Source organism: Eucyclogobius newberryi, unplaced genomic scaffold (genome assembly GCF_026437365.1).
Source record: "Eucyclogobius newberryi isolate DKJ021-1_F unplaced genomic scaffold, fEucNew1.0.hap1 SCAF_5, whole genome shotgun sequence".
In the NCBI taxonomy this organism is placed as follows: Eukaryota; Metazoa; Chordata; class Actinopteri; order Gobiiformes; family Gobiidae; genus Eucyclogobius; species Eucyclogobius newberryi.
In genome coordinates this window covers 34,428,772-34,446,748 of record NW_027316167.1, presented here as the reverse complement: position 1 = coordinate 34,446,748, position 17,977 = coordinate 34,428,772, and the positions used below count along the sequence as shown (strand labels likewise).

General features: G+C 40.6%; 2 protein-coding genes across 3 annotated transcripts in view; both read left to right on the top strand.

The window, feature by feature from the left end:
* The window catches only part of pole3 (polymerase (DNA directed), epsilon 3 (p17 subunit)), a 3,190-nt gene extending 1,674 nt beyond the window's left edge, over positions 1-1,516 (top strand). Inside the window, exon 4 of the mRNA XM_072465282.1 lies at positions 1-1,516. This exon is cut by the window's left edge and continues 201 nt beyond it. The gene's annotated coding sequence lies outside the window, so the exon portion shown is untranslated.
* A 5,752-nt stretch (positions 1,517-7,268) lies between these two features.
* On the top strand, positions 7,269-17,393 carry kmt5b (lysine methyltransferase 5B). 2 transcript variants are annotated; one of them, XM_072465256.1, is made up of 11 exons: positions 7,269-7,641; positions 7,847-7,920; positions 9,332-9,573; positions 10,286-10,433; positions 10,868-11,033; positions 11,559-11,668; positions 12,245-12,411; positions 13,021-13,040; positions 13,454-13,590; positions 14,165-14,364; positions 15,312-17,393. In XM_072465256.1, exons 3-11 carry the CDS (start codon positions 9,420-9,422, stop codon positions 16,664-16,666), a joined length of 2,457 nt encoding a protein of 818 aa, XP_072321357.1. In that variant the 5' UTR covers positions 7,269-7,641; positions 7,847-7,920; positions 9,332-9,419; the 3' UTR covers positions 16,667-17,393. The 2 variants fall into 2 exon arrangements, with proteins under 2 accessions (XP_072321357.1, XP_072321356.1); XM_072465255.1 differs by lacking the exon at positions 7,847-7,920.
* The last annotated feature ends 584 nt before the right edge of the window (positions 17,394-17,977 follow it).

The following is a 17,977-nucleotide window of genomic DNA, read 5'->3' as shown; positions in this document are numbered from 1 at the left end:
GAAAATGACTTTAATTCTTTATATTAATCTTTCATTTGAGTTGTTTTACACCTCTTTGTTAATTTTTTGAATCTTTAACACTTCCTATCAAGGTAGCAAGGGTTAAAAACATGAAGTATGATGCTGCACATTACTGTAGCTAAAATGCTGTTTTCAAAGGGCTGTACCAAAGTTTTTTCATGTAATTAAAGGTTGAATGGACGATTTTTTGGCGATTTGAGAACTTAGGCGGAAGTGCGCATGACATTCTGAGTCAGCTCGAACTGTCTTTCTCCGTCTTCATTTTGTCCCGTACACTGAGGGAACTATATTATGATAGATCAATGCGCTTAGACACGCGGAAACTGCTGCTCTTGGGGACAAGCCGCACGCGGCTGCAGGTGAGCGGTAGGTGCGTTTTATGATTGATACGTGGCAGGACTAATCGGCAGTCCACGCCACGAGGAAATGAGACTCCGATTTGGGCCAAAAAAATCGTCCATTCAACCTTTAAGTCAAATATGTTTTGCTCCAGCACAGATATTTGTAAAGGCAGTTTTTGGGTTCGATTGAGATCGCTGTGCGTCGGCTGCATCAAATTATTATGGAGTGTTTTATTCTCCCCGCGAAGCTGTTGGCATGCTAGTCATTGTTAGCTTAGACACATTCTCGCGGTAAATATTTATGACGCTCAAAGTGTGTTAGAAAAGTGAATTTGAGTCGCCGCAAAACATTTAAAATGTGTTTCAATTTTTTAGGCTGTAAAATTCAGGCAGAGCACATTAATATGAAAGCGCATGTCGATTGTCAGCTGGAAATCACTCGTCTCCACACAGAATATGGACAGGAGCATTTCCCCTCATTAACACTAAGACGATAATGTAATGAAAGGTTTCATAGTGCTCCTTTAGTAGTTTAAACCGTCGTTACAATATAAATCTAAACCTGGGAAACAATCAGCCGTCAATCAGTTTGTATTTTTGACAATCCTTGCTTTTTTGACTAAACGAGTCAAATAAAAATGTCAATATGAAGTGTTCAAGTCGTTTTATAACTAATCTTGATGGTACTTTTTGCATTGTAATGTATTTGTACATTGTACTTGTTTTTATACTGGAAATGCTCTGTGAGGCTGTGACACGTCTTCCTGAACATTCTGTTGTTCTGAGCCGGGAATAAACCTGGAGTACATTTGGATTCACATTCACACGTCACATTTTCATATAAACTAATCTAAATCTAACCTGCCTAAAGCGACAAACGTACTTGAAGCTGAAAAGTGTCCGGTTCTGATCATAAAGAGCCTGAAAAGCACCATCACAAACATTTCTTTAGTAAACGTGACTCAATCCTGATTCTGACCAATGTTGATATTTTTTTTAAAGTTTGTCCTAGAGCACATCCATGTCCTGATCCAAACGTTAAAAGCTAAAGAACAGATTTGACATGACCGTATTTGCTCTGCTTCATGTTTATATTTATACATTTGTAAAAAAAAAAAAAAAAAACTTGAAATAAAATGATACTTGACCTTGTATTTCTTTCAATAAGACAAATGTGCAGTGGGGTTTCTCTTCCCGACAGTGAAGTGTGTGGGCACCAGTAATGTGTGAGAGTTTACAATAAATATGGTTTCAATAATAACAGCAGGCAAAAACATGACATTTGTATTACTAAAAGAGCCTCCTCCAGATCTGGATCTTTAGGCTTTGGTCAGGACTCAACACCTTTGGCTCTGGAATGAGTCCACCTGTTTTTAAAAATAAGTTTTTAGCTTAAGGCAACACTTGTAGTCATGGTGTGTGGTTGTGTCTGCTCTTGCTTCTTTGTTCTTTGCTACTGAACTGAAACCTGCTGCAAACCGGTTTTTAACCAAGTCAAGACCAAGTTATTTTAGTTGTAGCTCTTCCCTGTTGTAAATAAATACAGTACATATGATTTAAATTGCACTTTGTCAGTGGGAAACTGAACAATAAAAAGCTGAAAATGACAGGAAGTAGAGTTAAGTTCTCAAACAGAATCCTGCTGTGATGTCATCAACATGCGACATAACCTCCCGAAAGTAAAAGGGACAATTTATGGACCCATTTTTCTGATCGTTTCCACAATCATTCAACAAAATAAAGGTGTTATTTGGAATTGCTTTTGTTAAATAAGAAAATACTTTAGATGGCTTTTGGCCCTTGTTTACACTCTAGTTGCTACACGTCCAACCAGGAAGTACAATTGTAAACGTCACAGAAATTGTGTATAGTAAAATCTTAAATATAATCTCTGTGTTTTAGTGAAAAGTGCAGTCTAACCGGTCAAGCTATAAAACGTTTCTTTTGCTCCACGGTGGTTTCCATGGCAGCTACTGTGCATCCCACTCGCTTCACTCCAGAGAAAACTCCAAACAAAGGCTAGCAGATTCACACCCACCAGGTTCAAGTACCCGAGCTGATTCACCGCTCTGCTTCTACATACTTTCATTTTTTATTATGGATTCAGCAAAGTCAAGAATTCCCCTTAGCAAAACACTAAGTCTACACAATGGCATTGTCAGTGGATACATTTACCAGTAACACATCTAGAATAATCCAAAAACCCAGCAGTTTCAAACTGCAGCTCCAGGACCGTCCCAGGGCGTTTCCAGCCCAAAGACGAGGGGGTCGTCGCTTCCTCTCCCCGATTGTTCAGCCGTAAATCAAATGCGTCACTTTGAATGTTGTCCCGAAGAAGCTCAGAGGAGACGACGGAAGTTAAACCACGGAGGAAACACGAGCGAGGGTTCAGGAGGCAGATCATGTTTTTTTTTTTTTTATATTTTAGGCTAATTATTCCTATTGTTGTGGGTTTGGAGAACAAACTGACCCTGATAGCTTTCTTTTTATATTTATTTTTTTTATCAAAGGGTGAACAAAATGGAATAAATGCAGAACATCTCAGCCTCAGTCTGATTTTAAGTGGTTAAAAACACCTTCATGAGAAAAAAATAAATACAATGGTCTGTCTTTAATGTAAAAGTCCTTGAATAATATGATTAAATAAGCCCCATTACTGTGTCATGTCCGAGGAAAGTGTGTAAATAGACTTTCACTCCATCATATCACTCAACTTTCCTCATCTTCCCCCAGTTTCCTCTCGGTTGGACATTCCTGAAATATGAGACATGTGTAACAGATGCCCTCTCGTGTGGAGGAGCAGTGGGTCTACTCCGAGCTCCTCCTGGTTAATCCAAACTCCTCATCCCGTATCTAAAGGAGCGCACAACACCCCCGTAGAGGAAACACATTTCTGACACGTTTAGGCCTCGGCTGTGTATCTCAAGCAGGCGTAACCTCTGAAGTGTTTGTGATGTAACAGAGATTAAAAGGGGACATATTATACCTGCTGTTCAGCTTCGTACTTAGGCTATTGTGAATATTCAAATAATTCAGACGCTGGAAATAGAGTTACACAATTTTGCGGAACCCTTTTTCAACACGTAATTGAAAATCTGATGCTTGTTACGTTGAAATGCCCCAAAAGGTTTCTATTTTGAAGCCGTTTTAAATCAAAATTGAGGTTTACAATGAGCAAAATGTAAAATCCTGATCCATATGTTGTCCATACGTATAGTTCATTAGTAAGTGCAAGAAAAGTTGAAATATATATTTAACTAGAAGTGTAAAAGGGTTGTTGTTGTTGTTGTTAGTCTCACCAGGTCACCAGGTATTTGTTGAATCTAATTTTGAATTTTAAATGCTGGAAAATGTCTAACCTAGATTTCTTTTATTTTTTTACCTCTTTTCTCATTGACATTTCAGTTGTTGAATTTTACAGTATACATTTTAAATTCTAAATGAAAAATGCTAAATTCACAGTGAAATTCACAGTGAATTTAGCAACTGAAACAAGCAAATTTAAACAGTATGAAAATTGATGAATATGCATTATTAAGCCCGAGCGCCACAAGCTGGCGAGAGGCCTATTAATCTCGTAAGGCCGTGCGAAGCGAAAGTGCGCACTAAGCGCTCGCCCACTTCCAAACACTCACTAACGCACTCCCTCACTCATGCACGCCCCGTGCATACTAATTAGTGGTAGGAAAATGGAACATTACCGTTGTAAACGCACTAAACGAGCACTTTACATTGAGATGACGACATCCCCATATAAAGCACTCATATGCGCTAAGTAGCTCACGAATACGTTCCCCATCTCTTGCATGTTCCGTGCATATAAGCATGTAATACAAAAATTGAACATTATTACTGTATAGAGGGCGGAGCCCACTCAAAATTAACGAAAGTACCGTCAGGGACCAGGGACCCACACCCATGAGGTAGGAAAGCGCGAGCGCTTTCCGAAAATGTATAGTTTATGATATTTGCAAAATGGGAAACCTTCTTCTTCTTCTTCTTCTTCTTCTTCTTCTTCTTCTTCTTCTTCTTCTTCTTCTTCTTCTTCTTCTTCCTTCTTCTTCTTCTTCTTCTTCTCTTCTTCTTCTTCTTCTTCTTCTTCTTCTTCTTCTTCTTCTTCTTCTTCTTCTTCTTCTTCTTCTTCTTCTTCTTCTTCTTCTTCTTCTTCTTCTTCTTCTTCTTCTTCTTCTCTTCTTCTTCTTCTTCTTCTTCTTCTTCTTCTTCTTCTTCTTCTTCTTCTTCTTCTTCTTCTTCTTCTTCTTCTTCTTCTTCTTCTTCTTCTTCTTCTTCTTCTTCTTCTTCTTCTTCTTCTTCTTCTTCTTCTTCTTCTTCTTCTTCTTCTTCTTCTTCTTCTTCTTCTTCTTCTTCTTCTTCTTCTTCTTCTTCTTCTTCTTCTTCTTCTTCTTCTTCTTCTTCTTCTTCTTCTTCTTCTTCTTCTTCTTCTTCTTCTTCTTCTTCTTCTTCTTCTGACCAACCCCCCTATTTTTCACCCAGTGAACATTGACGAAAAGTCACAAAAATGTTCACACCTCTAAAAATCGTGCCTCTCTACATTCTGGCTATTTCCCTTTTCTAAAATAAAAAAATGGCGCGTCAGCGCCCCCAAATGTACCAAAAATGCATTGAGAGATGGGAAATGACCCAAAAAAAATCTGATCGTAGAATCATGAAATTTGGGGCAGAGGTAGATGGTGACAAGAGAAGTAAAAAATATTATTACGGCAACGCCGTCCGCCCAACCAAATGTCGGCCATATTGCTTCAAAAATGGCTAAACATGACTTCGGAGTTTTTCCAAACGTCGTACTTTTACGAACTCCTCCCAGGGCGTTGGCCCTAAAAAGCTGAAATTTGGTGAAAATGCTACTGAGCTGAAACTGTAGCAAGAATTTCAGAAATCTCCCAAATTTTACATTTCTGCTGTTTGCGCAGATAAAGTCCGAATTGCGTCAAATTAGAATCAGTTGTTAAACTCTTTGCCCTAAACCTACTTGAAGTGAAATAAATTAATTTGGCGCCACAGCGCCCCCTACAGATTTTATATGGATGTTAAATGTTTAGTTTTGCGAAATTATATGAAATTTGACACACAACTCAATTTTAGAATCCACATCAAAAAAAGTCAATGAGACCCATGTCATAATTGTTATGGCGTTGCCGTAACGATGACCGAAACCTTCCATGTTATTCCAATGGGGAAATCGCCAGAACATGTTTACACTTTAGACTTTCACAAACTCCTCCCAGGGCGTTAGCCCTATTAACCTGAAATTTGGTGAGACTCATCTTCAGGTGTGGACCATCAAAAGTTATCCACATTTTTATTCAAAGTCACGGTGTCTGTGCGGCAAAGCCGCACATTTTGCCAAGAATTTAAAATAAAATTGCTTTTTGATGGTAAAACAAAGGGGAGAAGATGTGACAGCGTCACAGATTCAGCAGTAGGCGTAATAAAAGGACAATTGGGGCGCGTTAGCGCCCCCTCCTCTTGCGGCGTGGCGCGGCGAGGGCCGATCATTGCCGCTTGCGGCTATATTTTATTTCCTTTTGAATTTGTAAACAGAGAAAAACACAGAGATGAAAATGTTGACTAAAAACTACTTTTTCTTCCAATTCTTCCATAATTTACCTTAATTCCCAACTGCTGGCAGAGGAACTTAGATCCTTCCAAGTGAAGACAAAGTGGGAGGTGTTGGTGAATTATCTGGTGGGACATACAAGCTCATAAAGGTAATGATTTTTTAGTTGTTCATCAATGGAAACACACAAAGAGATTGTAATAGTGATAGTTTCTGGCACATTTCAACCCTGACAGCCAGTACGCCAGTAAGCAGATCTCATGTTCTATCATTCATGTGGCCCTCTATAGATAACGAGGGGCGACCACGAGAGGGACAGGTGGTCTCTCCGCCTGGACCGATAACACAAGCACCTGCAACGACAAAAAGAGTTTTCTCCAACGACAGATGCACAACAATGACAAACCATTATTATGCAAATGTCTACCCACTCAAGAAACTCCACAACAGGACAGCCACCCACTATGAGCGAAAGAACTCCCATTATAATGCTGTTTAAGTCATCACTCACCCACTTTTCTGTGCCAAGAGGTTTTCCTTGTGTAGCGTATCCAAAGAATAATTTAGTACACCACCTCCGTCAACAAAAACTTTCAACATTTCAGAATGAATGTGACTGGGGGCAAAGGTGAAGTGGAGCATAATGTGATTTAAATGGAGCAACTGGAATTAACCACAGGAAATTCCAAAATCTGATTTAGTATACTGATTGTAACAGTCTTAAAAGCTCAAGTTTATCATGTTCCCTTTGACGCTCCTTCAACATAAGTCTACCGGTACTTGTATTTCGACTGATTCATACAGGTTTGAGTTACTCCTGCATTGTCCCGCCATCTACGCGCAAGTGTTCACCTACCCCCTATACCCGCCCTACACTTATATCACATGTCCACTTTCAAAAATAAAAAAGTGTAAATGACAATCTGCTCCTTGGAACAGAGAAATGTCACTATGAAGACGTGTGGCTTATCAGTTTTGAACAAGAAGTTGATGTTTCTATTGCGAAGTCAGTATTGCAGTTTACTATGTCTTTGACAATACTTATGTTGTAGTTAAATTCTAAGTGCCTTTAAAAATGCATAATATGTCTACTTTAAAAGCTCAGAAAAGTCGCTTTTGCAAAATTAGATCCCCCAAAAATGTACCTCAATTAAGAAGTATAAATAGGGGGCTACGTGCTGCTGCTTCTGTGCCGTAAATGTGTTTAAATGTGTTAAAATGTGTTTAAATGCATGACTTTCCTCCGTTCCTTGTCCTCGGGAGCCACTCTTCGGCCGTGTGTGTTTTTGGAACAAGCGTAAAGACGTTTGTTTATGCGGCGCTACTTTCGTCTCCATCCGAGGAGCCGCTGCGCACGGCGAACGCAACGATTTAAGACTTCATTCTAAACTGTTATTCAACAGTTGTAGTGTCGTGTTGGTTTGAAGTCTTCACCGGTCCCGGACTGTTGTGTTCATCCACACTTTGACCTCAATGAACGACATTTTCCCGTGTGTTTTGGATCTATTTTCTCGGACATGGCCGAGCTGCGCCTTTCTCTCGCTCGCTCCCGTGCTAGGCCGCCATCTTGAATTTTAATGTTAATTTCCGAAAAAAAAATGTGTTTCCTCTGATATTTTTGTAAATGCTTGTGTGCCAATGCGGGAATATTTTTTTAAGATCCGCCACTTTGCTCTGCGTTTATCTTTACAAAAACACCTTGTAAGTATCTGATACGGCGGAGTGGTTTGGTTTGTCTTCCCGAGGCATTTAACGCGTGAAAATGCTCTCAGTTTAGACATAGATTCTGCTGCAAATAGCCCAGTATTTGCACAGTTATTCCATATTTTATTCCTCTGTTAAGTGCTTAAAGTGCGGCTCTGTGAGTTTGTGGCACCGGAATAACTTTTGTTGTGCTCATAAACAGATTTGCTGAAGGCTTCACTGCCATGAGCTAACTGTTAGCATTGTTAGCTTAGCATGAGGATCAAGGCTATGCAGGTGCGTAGACAATCACGTATTTATGTAGAATCTTCTTGCATTTTTTAAATATGGACAAGTGGAAATCACAATTCTGCTTCTATTAAACCTGATTTTAAACGCCACAGTTTCCCGGGGCGTTTAATGTTGTAAATCGGCGTCGCTGAGTCGAGCTAAGTTAGCATTAGCATTGAAGTTCAGTTAGATGATATCAAGGGAAAACAAAAAGAAAGTACAACACGTCAATGTTTATTCTTTCGCGTACAGCCGTATCGAGGTGTTTGCGGACACATGTTTTAAAACGGGCACGGTTCACGGCAGCACCAGTGTCATTTGTTGCAGTATTGACATCCGCAGCACGTCGCTTTAAATATGGAGTTTAAACCATAGACAGCCACACCTCGGACAAATGACGACACTTCTGTGCTGTTTCGTGCCTCATTCTCCTTTTATTTGCAGATGTAAGTCAGTGCACGGCCCGGTGAGGTGGTCTGCGGGGGTTAAACGGTGTGTTTGAGCCCCGGAGCCTGAACCGGTGTCCGCTGAATAGAGGCTCTGTGGTCCGCAGCTGAGGCACTGGAGGTGGACACGGGCCAAACACGACCCCACCGGGCCGAAACTGTGCCGTCTGCAGTGTCCGGTGGATCCTGGCTTCACTGTCTTTTATTTATTCCCACCTGAAGTCCTGTTTCTGGATCTACCCCGTAGATTTGTAACAGTGCGGCACATTTTGGCTCGTGTTTGTTTGTTGCGTTGAAGCAATAAGAAAGTAAAATAGCTGATAAACTTTGACAACTACGTGCAATGCATTTACATATTCAGAATAATTTATAACTTCGACGCTGCTGCTGCTGCTGTTGTTGTACCTGACAGCGGCATTAAACGTTATTTTGGGTTACCACTAAGCGGCGCTGTAACTCCACCTTTGACTCGAGCCGAGCCTCGTTTACGCCTCTTCATCAATGCAATTACAATATTCATCAGCTTGTCACAGGAGATCCACTGTGTTATAGAAGAGTGCAGGAGACTCCTCAGGATGTGTTGAGCATAGATATTTGCAGAATTGGCAGTTAAGGTGGTAATGCTAACGTACTTGAGTAACATTTAGGGCTGCAATCAGTATCATATTAAGAAACAAATACTAGATCTGTCTTGTTTTAACAGCTAAACCCGCTTAAAAAAACAATACATTTACTATACAAATATAATGTTTTTATTGATATATAAAAATGTAGTGAGATGCCCACTGCTCTAGTGATTTTGGGCATTACAGAAATAAATTGAATTAAAATCAGAATAACCTTGTATAATCGACAACTAAAATAATCACAAGACTATTTAAATAATTGTTATCTAAACTGTACTCTCTCGCTAGAAGCCATTAGTCTGGTTATAAATTAATTTTAAAACTTCAACGCTCGTTTGTTTGCAGGTTTCTCACACAGACCCCCGTCTTCCCCACTTGAGCGCGTTCTCTCACCTCGGAGACTAAATGCACCTGGACCCGGAGGCTTGTGGGCATGAAGTGGCTGGGCGAATCCAAGAACATGGTCTTAAATGGCAGACGACACGGGACCAAGTTGACCAGCGAGACGCCCGTGAGCAGCTCCCATACCCAAAAGAGCTCTCTGCGCCACAGCAAGTCCCTGCAGAGGAGCCGCAGATGTAGCCGGAGTGAGTTTAGGACCAGGAACACCTTTATTTATCGCTTTGGAGTTGTAAAGTCAATATGTCATCAGTCCTTTTCCACAGACAATGACACTTCAGCATCATTCACTTTATTTTGACCTTTTATAGAACAGAAATATATTTATTTTTTAATGTAAGTATTAGGGCGGCACAATATATTGCAAAATTATTAATGTGTATCAAGGTTATGATTTTAAAATGTTAAATAAGGCATTTTTATTCTTAACTTTTCTTAGTAAGTCTTAATATTAACCTTGACTTAGTCTCTGTTGAAGGCACATACATTTTTCTTACATTTTTCTTAAATTGTGTCAAAAAGTATCCCATCTCAAGTTCTAAAATAAATAAAAGTAAAGTCTTAGATGTCCAATCTTTTAATAAACTCAATATCAAAACCTTACACAAACCGTAAGGATCTCATGGTGTTTCTGATCTATATCGTCCCCACTACAATAATACATTTTTAATAAATAAAGGTGCGTTCGCTCTTGCACGTTCACCAAATAACAACAAGACCAATTAACAAGTGTGACCGCACCCTTTATGGCAGAACAAACGTGTATAGCAGCTTTCAGGACACTCAAGTAAACACTAAACATGATCTATGATTAGTCTTGATGACGTGACACGAGGAAGACTGTAAGAAATGTGTATATTTTAATATTAGATTTGACTTTTAACACGCCTTTTGTTTCAGGGTTCACTGCAGCCAGCCTGGAGTCGGAGCGGCGCTATGTGCCCTCCTCAGGGATGACTGCCAAAGAGCTGTGTGAGAACGATGACCTGACCACCGGCCTCATCCTGGACCCTTACCTGGGCTTTCAGACTCACAAAATGAACACCAGGTTTGTACGCTGTCCAAAACTGCCCGTTCCACCTGCTGAGGTCATGAGGTCCAGGAAGTGATCCTCGGTTTTTATTAAACGGTATTTCAGCAGTATTTCCAGTTTGGCCTCAGTGCATCAGATTTGTCTTTGAATAGGGTAAAATGGAAGAGAACGTAGGCTAAAAAAACATATTATATCAGTTTTTGTTTTTAAGTTCATTTGTAAACCTTACTATAAACATTTGTCGGCCTTGCTCTGGATTTTGAAATCATATCGTCAGTATCAGCAAATATTGGTCATCGACCACAGCAGCAACACTTCGGCTCAGAAAAGTGAATGTGAGAAGATCCAATCTCTTTTATTGGGCCTTGTGTCTAAAAGATTGCACCAGATCATTGGCAGTGAACGTCTGAAATGTCGTTTGTGTTGGATAAATTATGTTTTTTCCTCAGGTTTCGCCCTGTTAAAGGGAGACAAGAGGAGCTGAAGGAAATCATCGAGCGCTTCAAGAAACACGACAACCTGGAGAAGGCATTTCGGGCCCTGACGACCGGAGACTGGGCTCGAAACCTGCCTCTCCATAAAACCAAGGCTCAAGAAAAACTCTTCAAACAACATGTAAGGAATATGAACCTTTTACGTTTACCCAAGTGTCCTTGATGTACAGTACTAAAGGAGCTGAGATCGAACCCCTTCTTATTATAAAACTTGTCCTCTAATAACTCGGATCTGTCACAAAACACCAATTTCCGACCAGATTTCCATATTTAGTTTTACCGCTGATAAATGAGCAGAAAGGCGTAGTAGAAGTATTACAGGTGAGCATTAATGACAACAGTTTTTTTGTGTAACTTCAATTACAGTATTCAGATGATATTTTAACAGTCCATCAGGAATTTGCTAAAATGTGTGTGTAAATGTCTTTGTTGAAGTATTGCACAAATAAACCATAAAATTGGACAATAAAATTCACAAAAGAGCAGAAATATCACTTTTAAGTTAAATAGAATGTATACTTGATATTCTAATTTTGTATATCTCTAAACAACAATTGTGATATAATTTTTTTCTCTCCCACCTCAAAGTAGTATTAGTAGTAATTCATATTTGGTCTAAACTAAACGGCCCGTTCCTCCTCCACAGGTTTTCGTCTACTTGCGAATGTTTGCCCAGGACAGCGGCTTTGAAATCCTCCCTTGCAACAGATACTCGTCGGAGCAAAACGGAGCGAAAATCGTGGCAACGAAAGAATGGTAAGAACGTGGATCCAGTTCAACCGCGGGTCTGGAAAAGGTGGGCCACTGGAGTTAAGAAGAGCAGATATTCTATGGTAATGACACAGTTCAGAATGTGTCTTGAAAGGACACACATTTTGTATGAATTTGAGAGAATGTGTGTCGTTGATGTTTTTATTATATTGCGAGCACATTTCTGCATGTCTGGAGTTAGAGTTTGATAAGATAACTTACTCATTATTGGAAATATTATTATTTCAATTATTATTCAAATAATAATTTTCTGACCTATGCACCAACTGAGAGAAGAGGTACCACGACTCGGCCAGAGCAATAATGTCCCCAAAATGACATGGGAAACGTGTTTCCCATACTCTAATGAAGATGTTCTCACGAGACATCACTTTAAATCTCGTATACACAGACATTTAGCGAACCAAACAACAAATCAATTATTCAACAGAGAATTTGCTAAATGACCAAAATAATCGTTCCTGTTTCTCATGGAAAAGGTGCACTCGCGTAGCTTCCCACAGCTCCTCCTCAAACCCTGGATGCAGACGAGTCTAAAGGGACGAGGTGTTGTGTTTCCAGGAAGAGGAACGATAAGATGGAGTACCTGGTCGGCTGCATCGCGGAGCTGTCGGAGAGCGAGGAGAACCAGCTGCTGCGTCACGGGGAGAACGACTTCAGCGTCATGTACTCCACCAGGAAGAACTGCGCGCAGCTGTGGCTCGGGCCGGCCGCCTTCATCAACCACGGTACGACAACGGCCTCAGGAAAAACTATACACGGGTTTAAAATGGTTGTTTGATTGTAAACAATAAGAATAAAAATATAAGGCATCAGTCGAACCCCAGGCACAAGTAAGTTTCACCAGGACTAAAGCAGGGAGCATGTGTGAATAAAGCCAGTTTCATTGAGCGTAACCATGGAAACCAAGCTTGTAACCAAAAGAAACTGGTACCGATACTGGAAATCTTCTGTCTTCATTCACACATAGCTGTTCCTGCTTTAGTCCTGGTGATTTACAGATATAAAATGCAGGGGAATCAGTTCTGGCTTAGTTCAAACATGTTTTGGTTTGAGTGTGTGAACGGGGCTTTTACAGTTTACGGGTTTGAGTTTTTTCAAGTTGAAACGGCCTCTAATCGAGACGTCAAACGAGCCAGAACAAGTGAAATTACATTTGCGTTTGTGAATTTAAAAAGTTTAAAGTGAAGTTTTTTAATTTGACTTGAATTTGGCTTGACAAATGTTTGTTTTCTGGGTCGAGATTTAACTGGAGATTGTTTGCACGTATGATAAGAGTGATTGCGTTTTTAGACTTCAGAGGTTGGTTTTAATCTGGTCAATCTTTGTTTTTTCAGATTGTCGACCAAACTGCAAGGTAAGTGCAACGCGTCTGAACATAATTAAGGATGCACCGACGTCACTGCAGATTCTGGAAAAGTCCACGGGCCGGGTATCGATTCCCTTTTGTGCGATACTGAGCCGATACTCAGGTTAGCCATGTGGAGAACTCAAACGTGTACAAACTATTTCAACCCGGAACATTTTGGCCTGATACTCATTTTAATGTTTAAAAAATAGTTTATTTAAACAATCTTTTCTGTTGTAAATTTACTGTAATGTGAGTACAAATTCAGATATTTGTATTTTATAATGGTATTGACTGCTCTTGAGAACATTTTTTTCAGTATCAGAGCTGTAAAATATGGTTCGGCGCATCCTTAAAACATATTATAAAACACATTTTTTTTGTACCACTGCCAGCCTCTTACTCGCACTGGTTCTGTTCAGTTTGTGTCGACAGGTCGCGACACGGCCTGTGTGAAGGTCCTGAGGGACATTGAGCCGGGCGAAGAGATCTCCTGTTACTACGGCGACGGCTTCTTCGGCGAGAATAATGAGTTTTGCGAATGCTACACGTGTGAGAGGTGTGTACTCTGAAACGTATCATCCATCACAATGATCGGAAAGGTCACAACGGCAACGACTGCAATACATTTGCAAAACTGTAAAATGAAGCTGGAGAAATGTCAGATTGAAGCTGTTTGACTTGGTTAATGACATTCCACAGCTGTTACCTAGCTACCAGACTGTAAACAAGAGCCAAAATACATAAGACAACAGTTACGATATGACACACAGTAATACTATATTACACCTTTATTTTGTCTTTGTTTTCAATGGCACGTTGCACATTGATGACATCACAGAGGGATTCAGCCCTACTTTGTCATTTTAAACTTAAGTTTTCAAAATGTCTTAATCTACAACTAAACGGAAGTAAAACTATGATAAATAATTACCACTGGTTCCAAAGAACCTTCAGATGGACTTCAAGACGGATCAATCAGTCACAGTGTAGAAATAATAACAAATAATTGAAAAAAATAAATGTTTGTTGCTGCTGCCCCTAGAGAGATGAATATTTTAATTCCTGCTTTCAGAAGTGAATTGAGTGCTCGATAAACTATAAACACACCTTCTCCTCTTTGTGCTGCGTAGGCGTGGGATGGGGGCGTTCAAGTCGCGGGCGGGACTTCCTGTGGAGGTGCCGGTCATCAACAGTAAGTACGGTCTGCGGGAGACGGACAAGCGCCTGAACCGACTGAAGAAGCTCGGCGAGAAGGGAGGAGGAGGCTCGGACAGTCACTCTGTGGGCTCGCACACCGACGCAGAGACTCAGGAAAACAACACGCACACAGGTGAAGACCACAGGAAAAAAGGCCAAATTGTCGTCCGGGTAGACGACAATTTGGCCTTTAAATGTAATTTTAATGTGCCTAATAAATGTAGGTTTATTTTGGCATTATCCCACCCCAAAGTGAGGATTATTGGTTATTGTTTGGATGTTTACAGTATATTGATCAAATCACCACATCCATCTGATGTATGTGTGTATTTGAAAAAAAAACATCTGATCTAATGTTTGTTTTGATTCTGTCTTCAGTCAGTTCAGCCATCGCAGTCTAGTCTGTACCTCTTTTTGTGAAGCCCTGGACCTTCATTTGAGAACCAAAGCATTGTTTTTAGATGACCAACTGTTTTTAGCACTTCTATTACTCATTTTACATTTTAATGAATGTGTGAGAGAAAGTGTAAAAAAAAAACCTAGAAACAAAAATTCAAAACCGCCAAACCAACCTGTACAACTGTTGTAAGCGTGATTAATTAAAGCTTTAAGCAAGATTATTTGGAATTGAATACAAATTGAAATTTGCGTTGACACAATTTAGCATATCATAAAGGCTGAAATTTTTTTTTACTCCTTTCTTACTCTTCATAAAGTCTGCTCACCCTGTAATTTAGATCTGTACAAACATCTGTGATTATTTTATTCCATTTTAGTTCAAAGCACTATTTCATTATTTGTGTTTTCAATCGCATTGTTTGAACAGTCAGTTTTTCCCCAAATCGTGCCTCGTTTGTGAATACGTTTCGCCGCTTATCCAAGTAGAATTATCTGTAAAATATCTCCTCTTGGGGATGAATAAAAATGCTTCTGATTAACGAAACATGTAAGTACAATATATGAAAACATGGCTCTTCTCATCATCCATGGCTGAATAAAAAAAATAATCATTTCCAAATTTTTGAGACACTCCACAGTCTTGAACGCTGAAATATGAACTCCTTTCTTCTCTCTCCGCAGCTGCCAGAAGAAGGTCGTCTTCATCTGGTCTGAAATACAAAAACAGGACTCAAACCAGATCCCTTTCTACCTCATGCTCCAAACAAGGTCGAGTTACCAATAACAGGGTACCAAAGAGACTGAAAACCTCCCAGCCGCGGCCCTCGCTCAGCAGAGTGCAGCTGCGCAGCCGGAGGAGGGACACGCAAAGGGCGCTCAGGGACGCAAAGACCACCACGCAATGTAAAAACGTCTCCGTCAAGAAGGAGAAGGACGGGCAGGAAATCGCGCCGCACGTGTCGGGCCAGCGTGGCTGCCTGACGCGACACGCCGCCAAGGAAAACGGCGGCGTGCAGGGCGGCGAGGGCAGCTCCACGTATAGAACTCGGAGGTCGGCGCGGACGCTTAAGAACCAGGAAGGTAAGGAGGACGGTTTAGACTGCTCTGTCCCCAGCGGCGTGGTGATTAAGAGCGAACCGGCCGACATGGAGGAGTACCTGCAGCACCACCAGGGGGCGAGTTTGTCTCCGGTCGGAACAGGGTGCAGCCGTAGCCGATGCGCGCGGCAGAAACGCATGACTTTGCTGCGACCGGAGCGGACGATAAAGTGCGAGGACTACGACGAGACCCTGACGCCGCTGTCGGGGAGCAACGCCGGCTTTTCGGACTGCGACGGCAACAACGTGCTGCTGAGCTACGCGGACGCACACCGGGATTACAACGCTGTGTCCAAATCGCTGCGGCGAGACAAGAGGAAATCGGGCTCGCCGGATAAGGGCAAGAAGAAGCGGAGGATCACGCGCTACGACGCTCAGCTCATTCTGGAGAACAGCACGGGGCTGCCCAAGCTCACGCTGCGCCGGCGGAGGGACAGCAACAGCAGCAAAACCAACGAACCCAAAGACGCTAGCTCCGCCTCCTCCTCCTCTTCCAGCAAAATCAGCATCAAACTGAGCAAGGACCGGGACAACAAGGACAAAGGCAGCTCGTACGTGTCCAGACTCAATAACGGCTACGCTCCCGTGGTGCACAGTAACTCCACCAAGCTAAAAATCCAGCTGAAAGGAACGGAGGAGGCGCGGCGGGCGACACACACCACCAAACCCGACCAAATGCCCTATAACGGGGACATTTCTCAAAGTGTGGAGCCGCGAAACGGAGCACACCGCCCCCCAAAGGTGATGGGAGAGCCTTCATCGGACGACGACGACGAGGACGACGACGAGGACGATGATTATTTCGACACAGAGTTTGAGGATGATTTCATTCCGCTTCCTCCCGCGAAACGCCTTCGTCTGATCGTGGGCAAAGACTCCATGACCATAGATATCTCCTCCACGAGGAGAGAAGAGCAGTCCCTGAGGCTCAATGCATAAGCTCACTGCAGAATGGGAACGTTTCACGAGGGAACATGACTTCAACTCACAAGATTACACTTTATTTACTTAAACCAGCTCTAAAACTGTTTTGTAGCTTTGAATCATTTAGTTATTTTTTTAATTTATTGAGCAGAGAGCATTTGAGTTTAAGATATTTCTTGCGAATTTTGTTTTGTTTGTGCATGTTTTGTGTATTCCACTGACAGATTTAGCTTGAATTGAAACCACCTGGAAATATCTTTAAAATGTCTTCAAAAGGGACTGAAAATAAGTCAATTAAACTAAAAATTTCCAGACTTAAATAAGGAATTGTTTATTAAACCTAGATGTGTTTGATTTTAAGATTAGTTCCTAGTTTCAGGATATTTTTCAGGCTAAATTATCTGTTCATGAAGTTTCTTTTTCTTGTTAATTGTAATTGATTTGATTATTCAGGCGGATGATTTATCTTGAGTTCAGAACATGTTGAAACTAGTCTGATCTAATCAACGAAACAAAGAAACATCTAGGTCCAAATGGATAAATGTAATGACTCAGATTTTCAAATTACTGGCAGATTAAGACGGGAACAGTGGTTTAAACTTGTCAGAAGTCGATCAAATCCACAAACTGAAACTGAAATCAGCTTTTTTGTGTTTTTAGTTGAAGTGGTTTTCCCTCAGAGACGTTCCCGTTTGTGGTGCTTCCTGTGTTTTTCTGTAAATAAAGATCACTCGCTAATCAACATCGTTTGTTGATGTAAAAGAAGTAAATTAAAAACTTCCTGGAAAAAAAATCATTGTTGCTAAAGGGAGAGGTTGACTTGAACAAATTCCTAAATCTATTTTTTTCGTTCTGTAGTTCGAAGGTCGGTTTGGGTTTTGGCAGATTTTTGTCCCATTTAAATGTGTTTCCTTTTGAGTAGAAAGTGGAAAGATGAGTCTGAGTTTGGATTAACCGTTTAAAGGAGCAAACACTATATTATTTATGAATTTAAATTGTCAAAATATATATTTTTTAACATTTTTGAAGTTTCTTTATACTTTTCTCAACACTTCAGTTTAATATTTGAATTATTATTATTATTAAAGTAGTTAAGGTATTGTTCAATTGAATAATTGAATAAAATGCACTTCTTTATTTTTATTAAGATTTTGAATTGGATTTTTGTTCTTTTAAGTCTTTTTATTGCTCCTTTTTGTTACTCTGAACCAGAACACTTTCACTTACTACTTTTAAAAATGAATAAAGTAAATGAAAATAAATATCTCAGACCTTCACTGTACAAAATACTGGCACATCCCTATATTTTGAAACCGTTTGAACAAT

Coding starts and splice junctions, on each gene's coding strand:
- kmt5b (XM_072465255.1), top strand. CDS start 9,420: ATGAAGTGGCTGGGCGAATCCAAGAACATGGTCTTAAATGGCAGACGA. Junction 9,574..10,285: donor GAGCCGCAGATGTAGCCGGA/GTGAGTTTAGGA, acceptor CTTTTGTTTCAG/GGTTCACTGCAGCCAGCCTG. Junction 14,365..15,311: donor GGAAAACAACACGCACACAG/GTGAAGACCACA, acceptor CTCTCTCCGCAG/CTGCCAGAAGAAGGTCGTCT.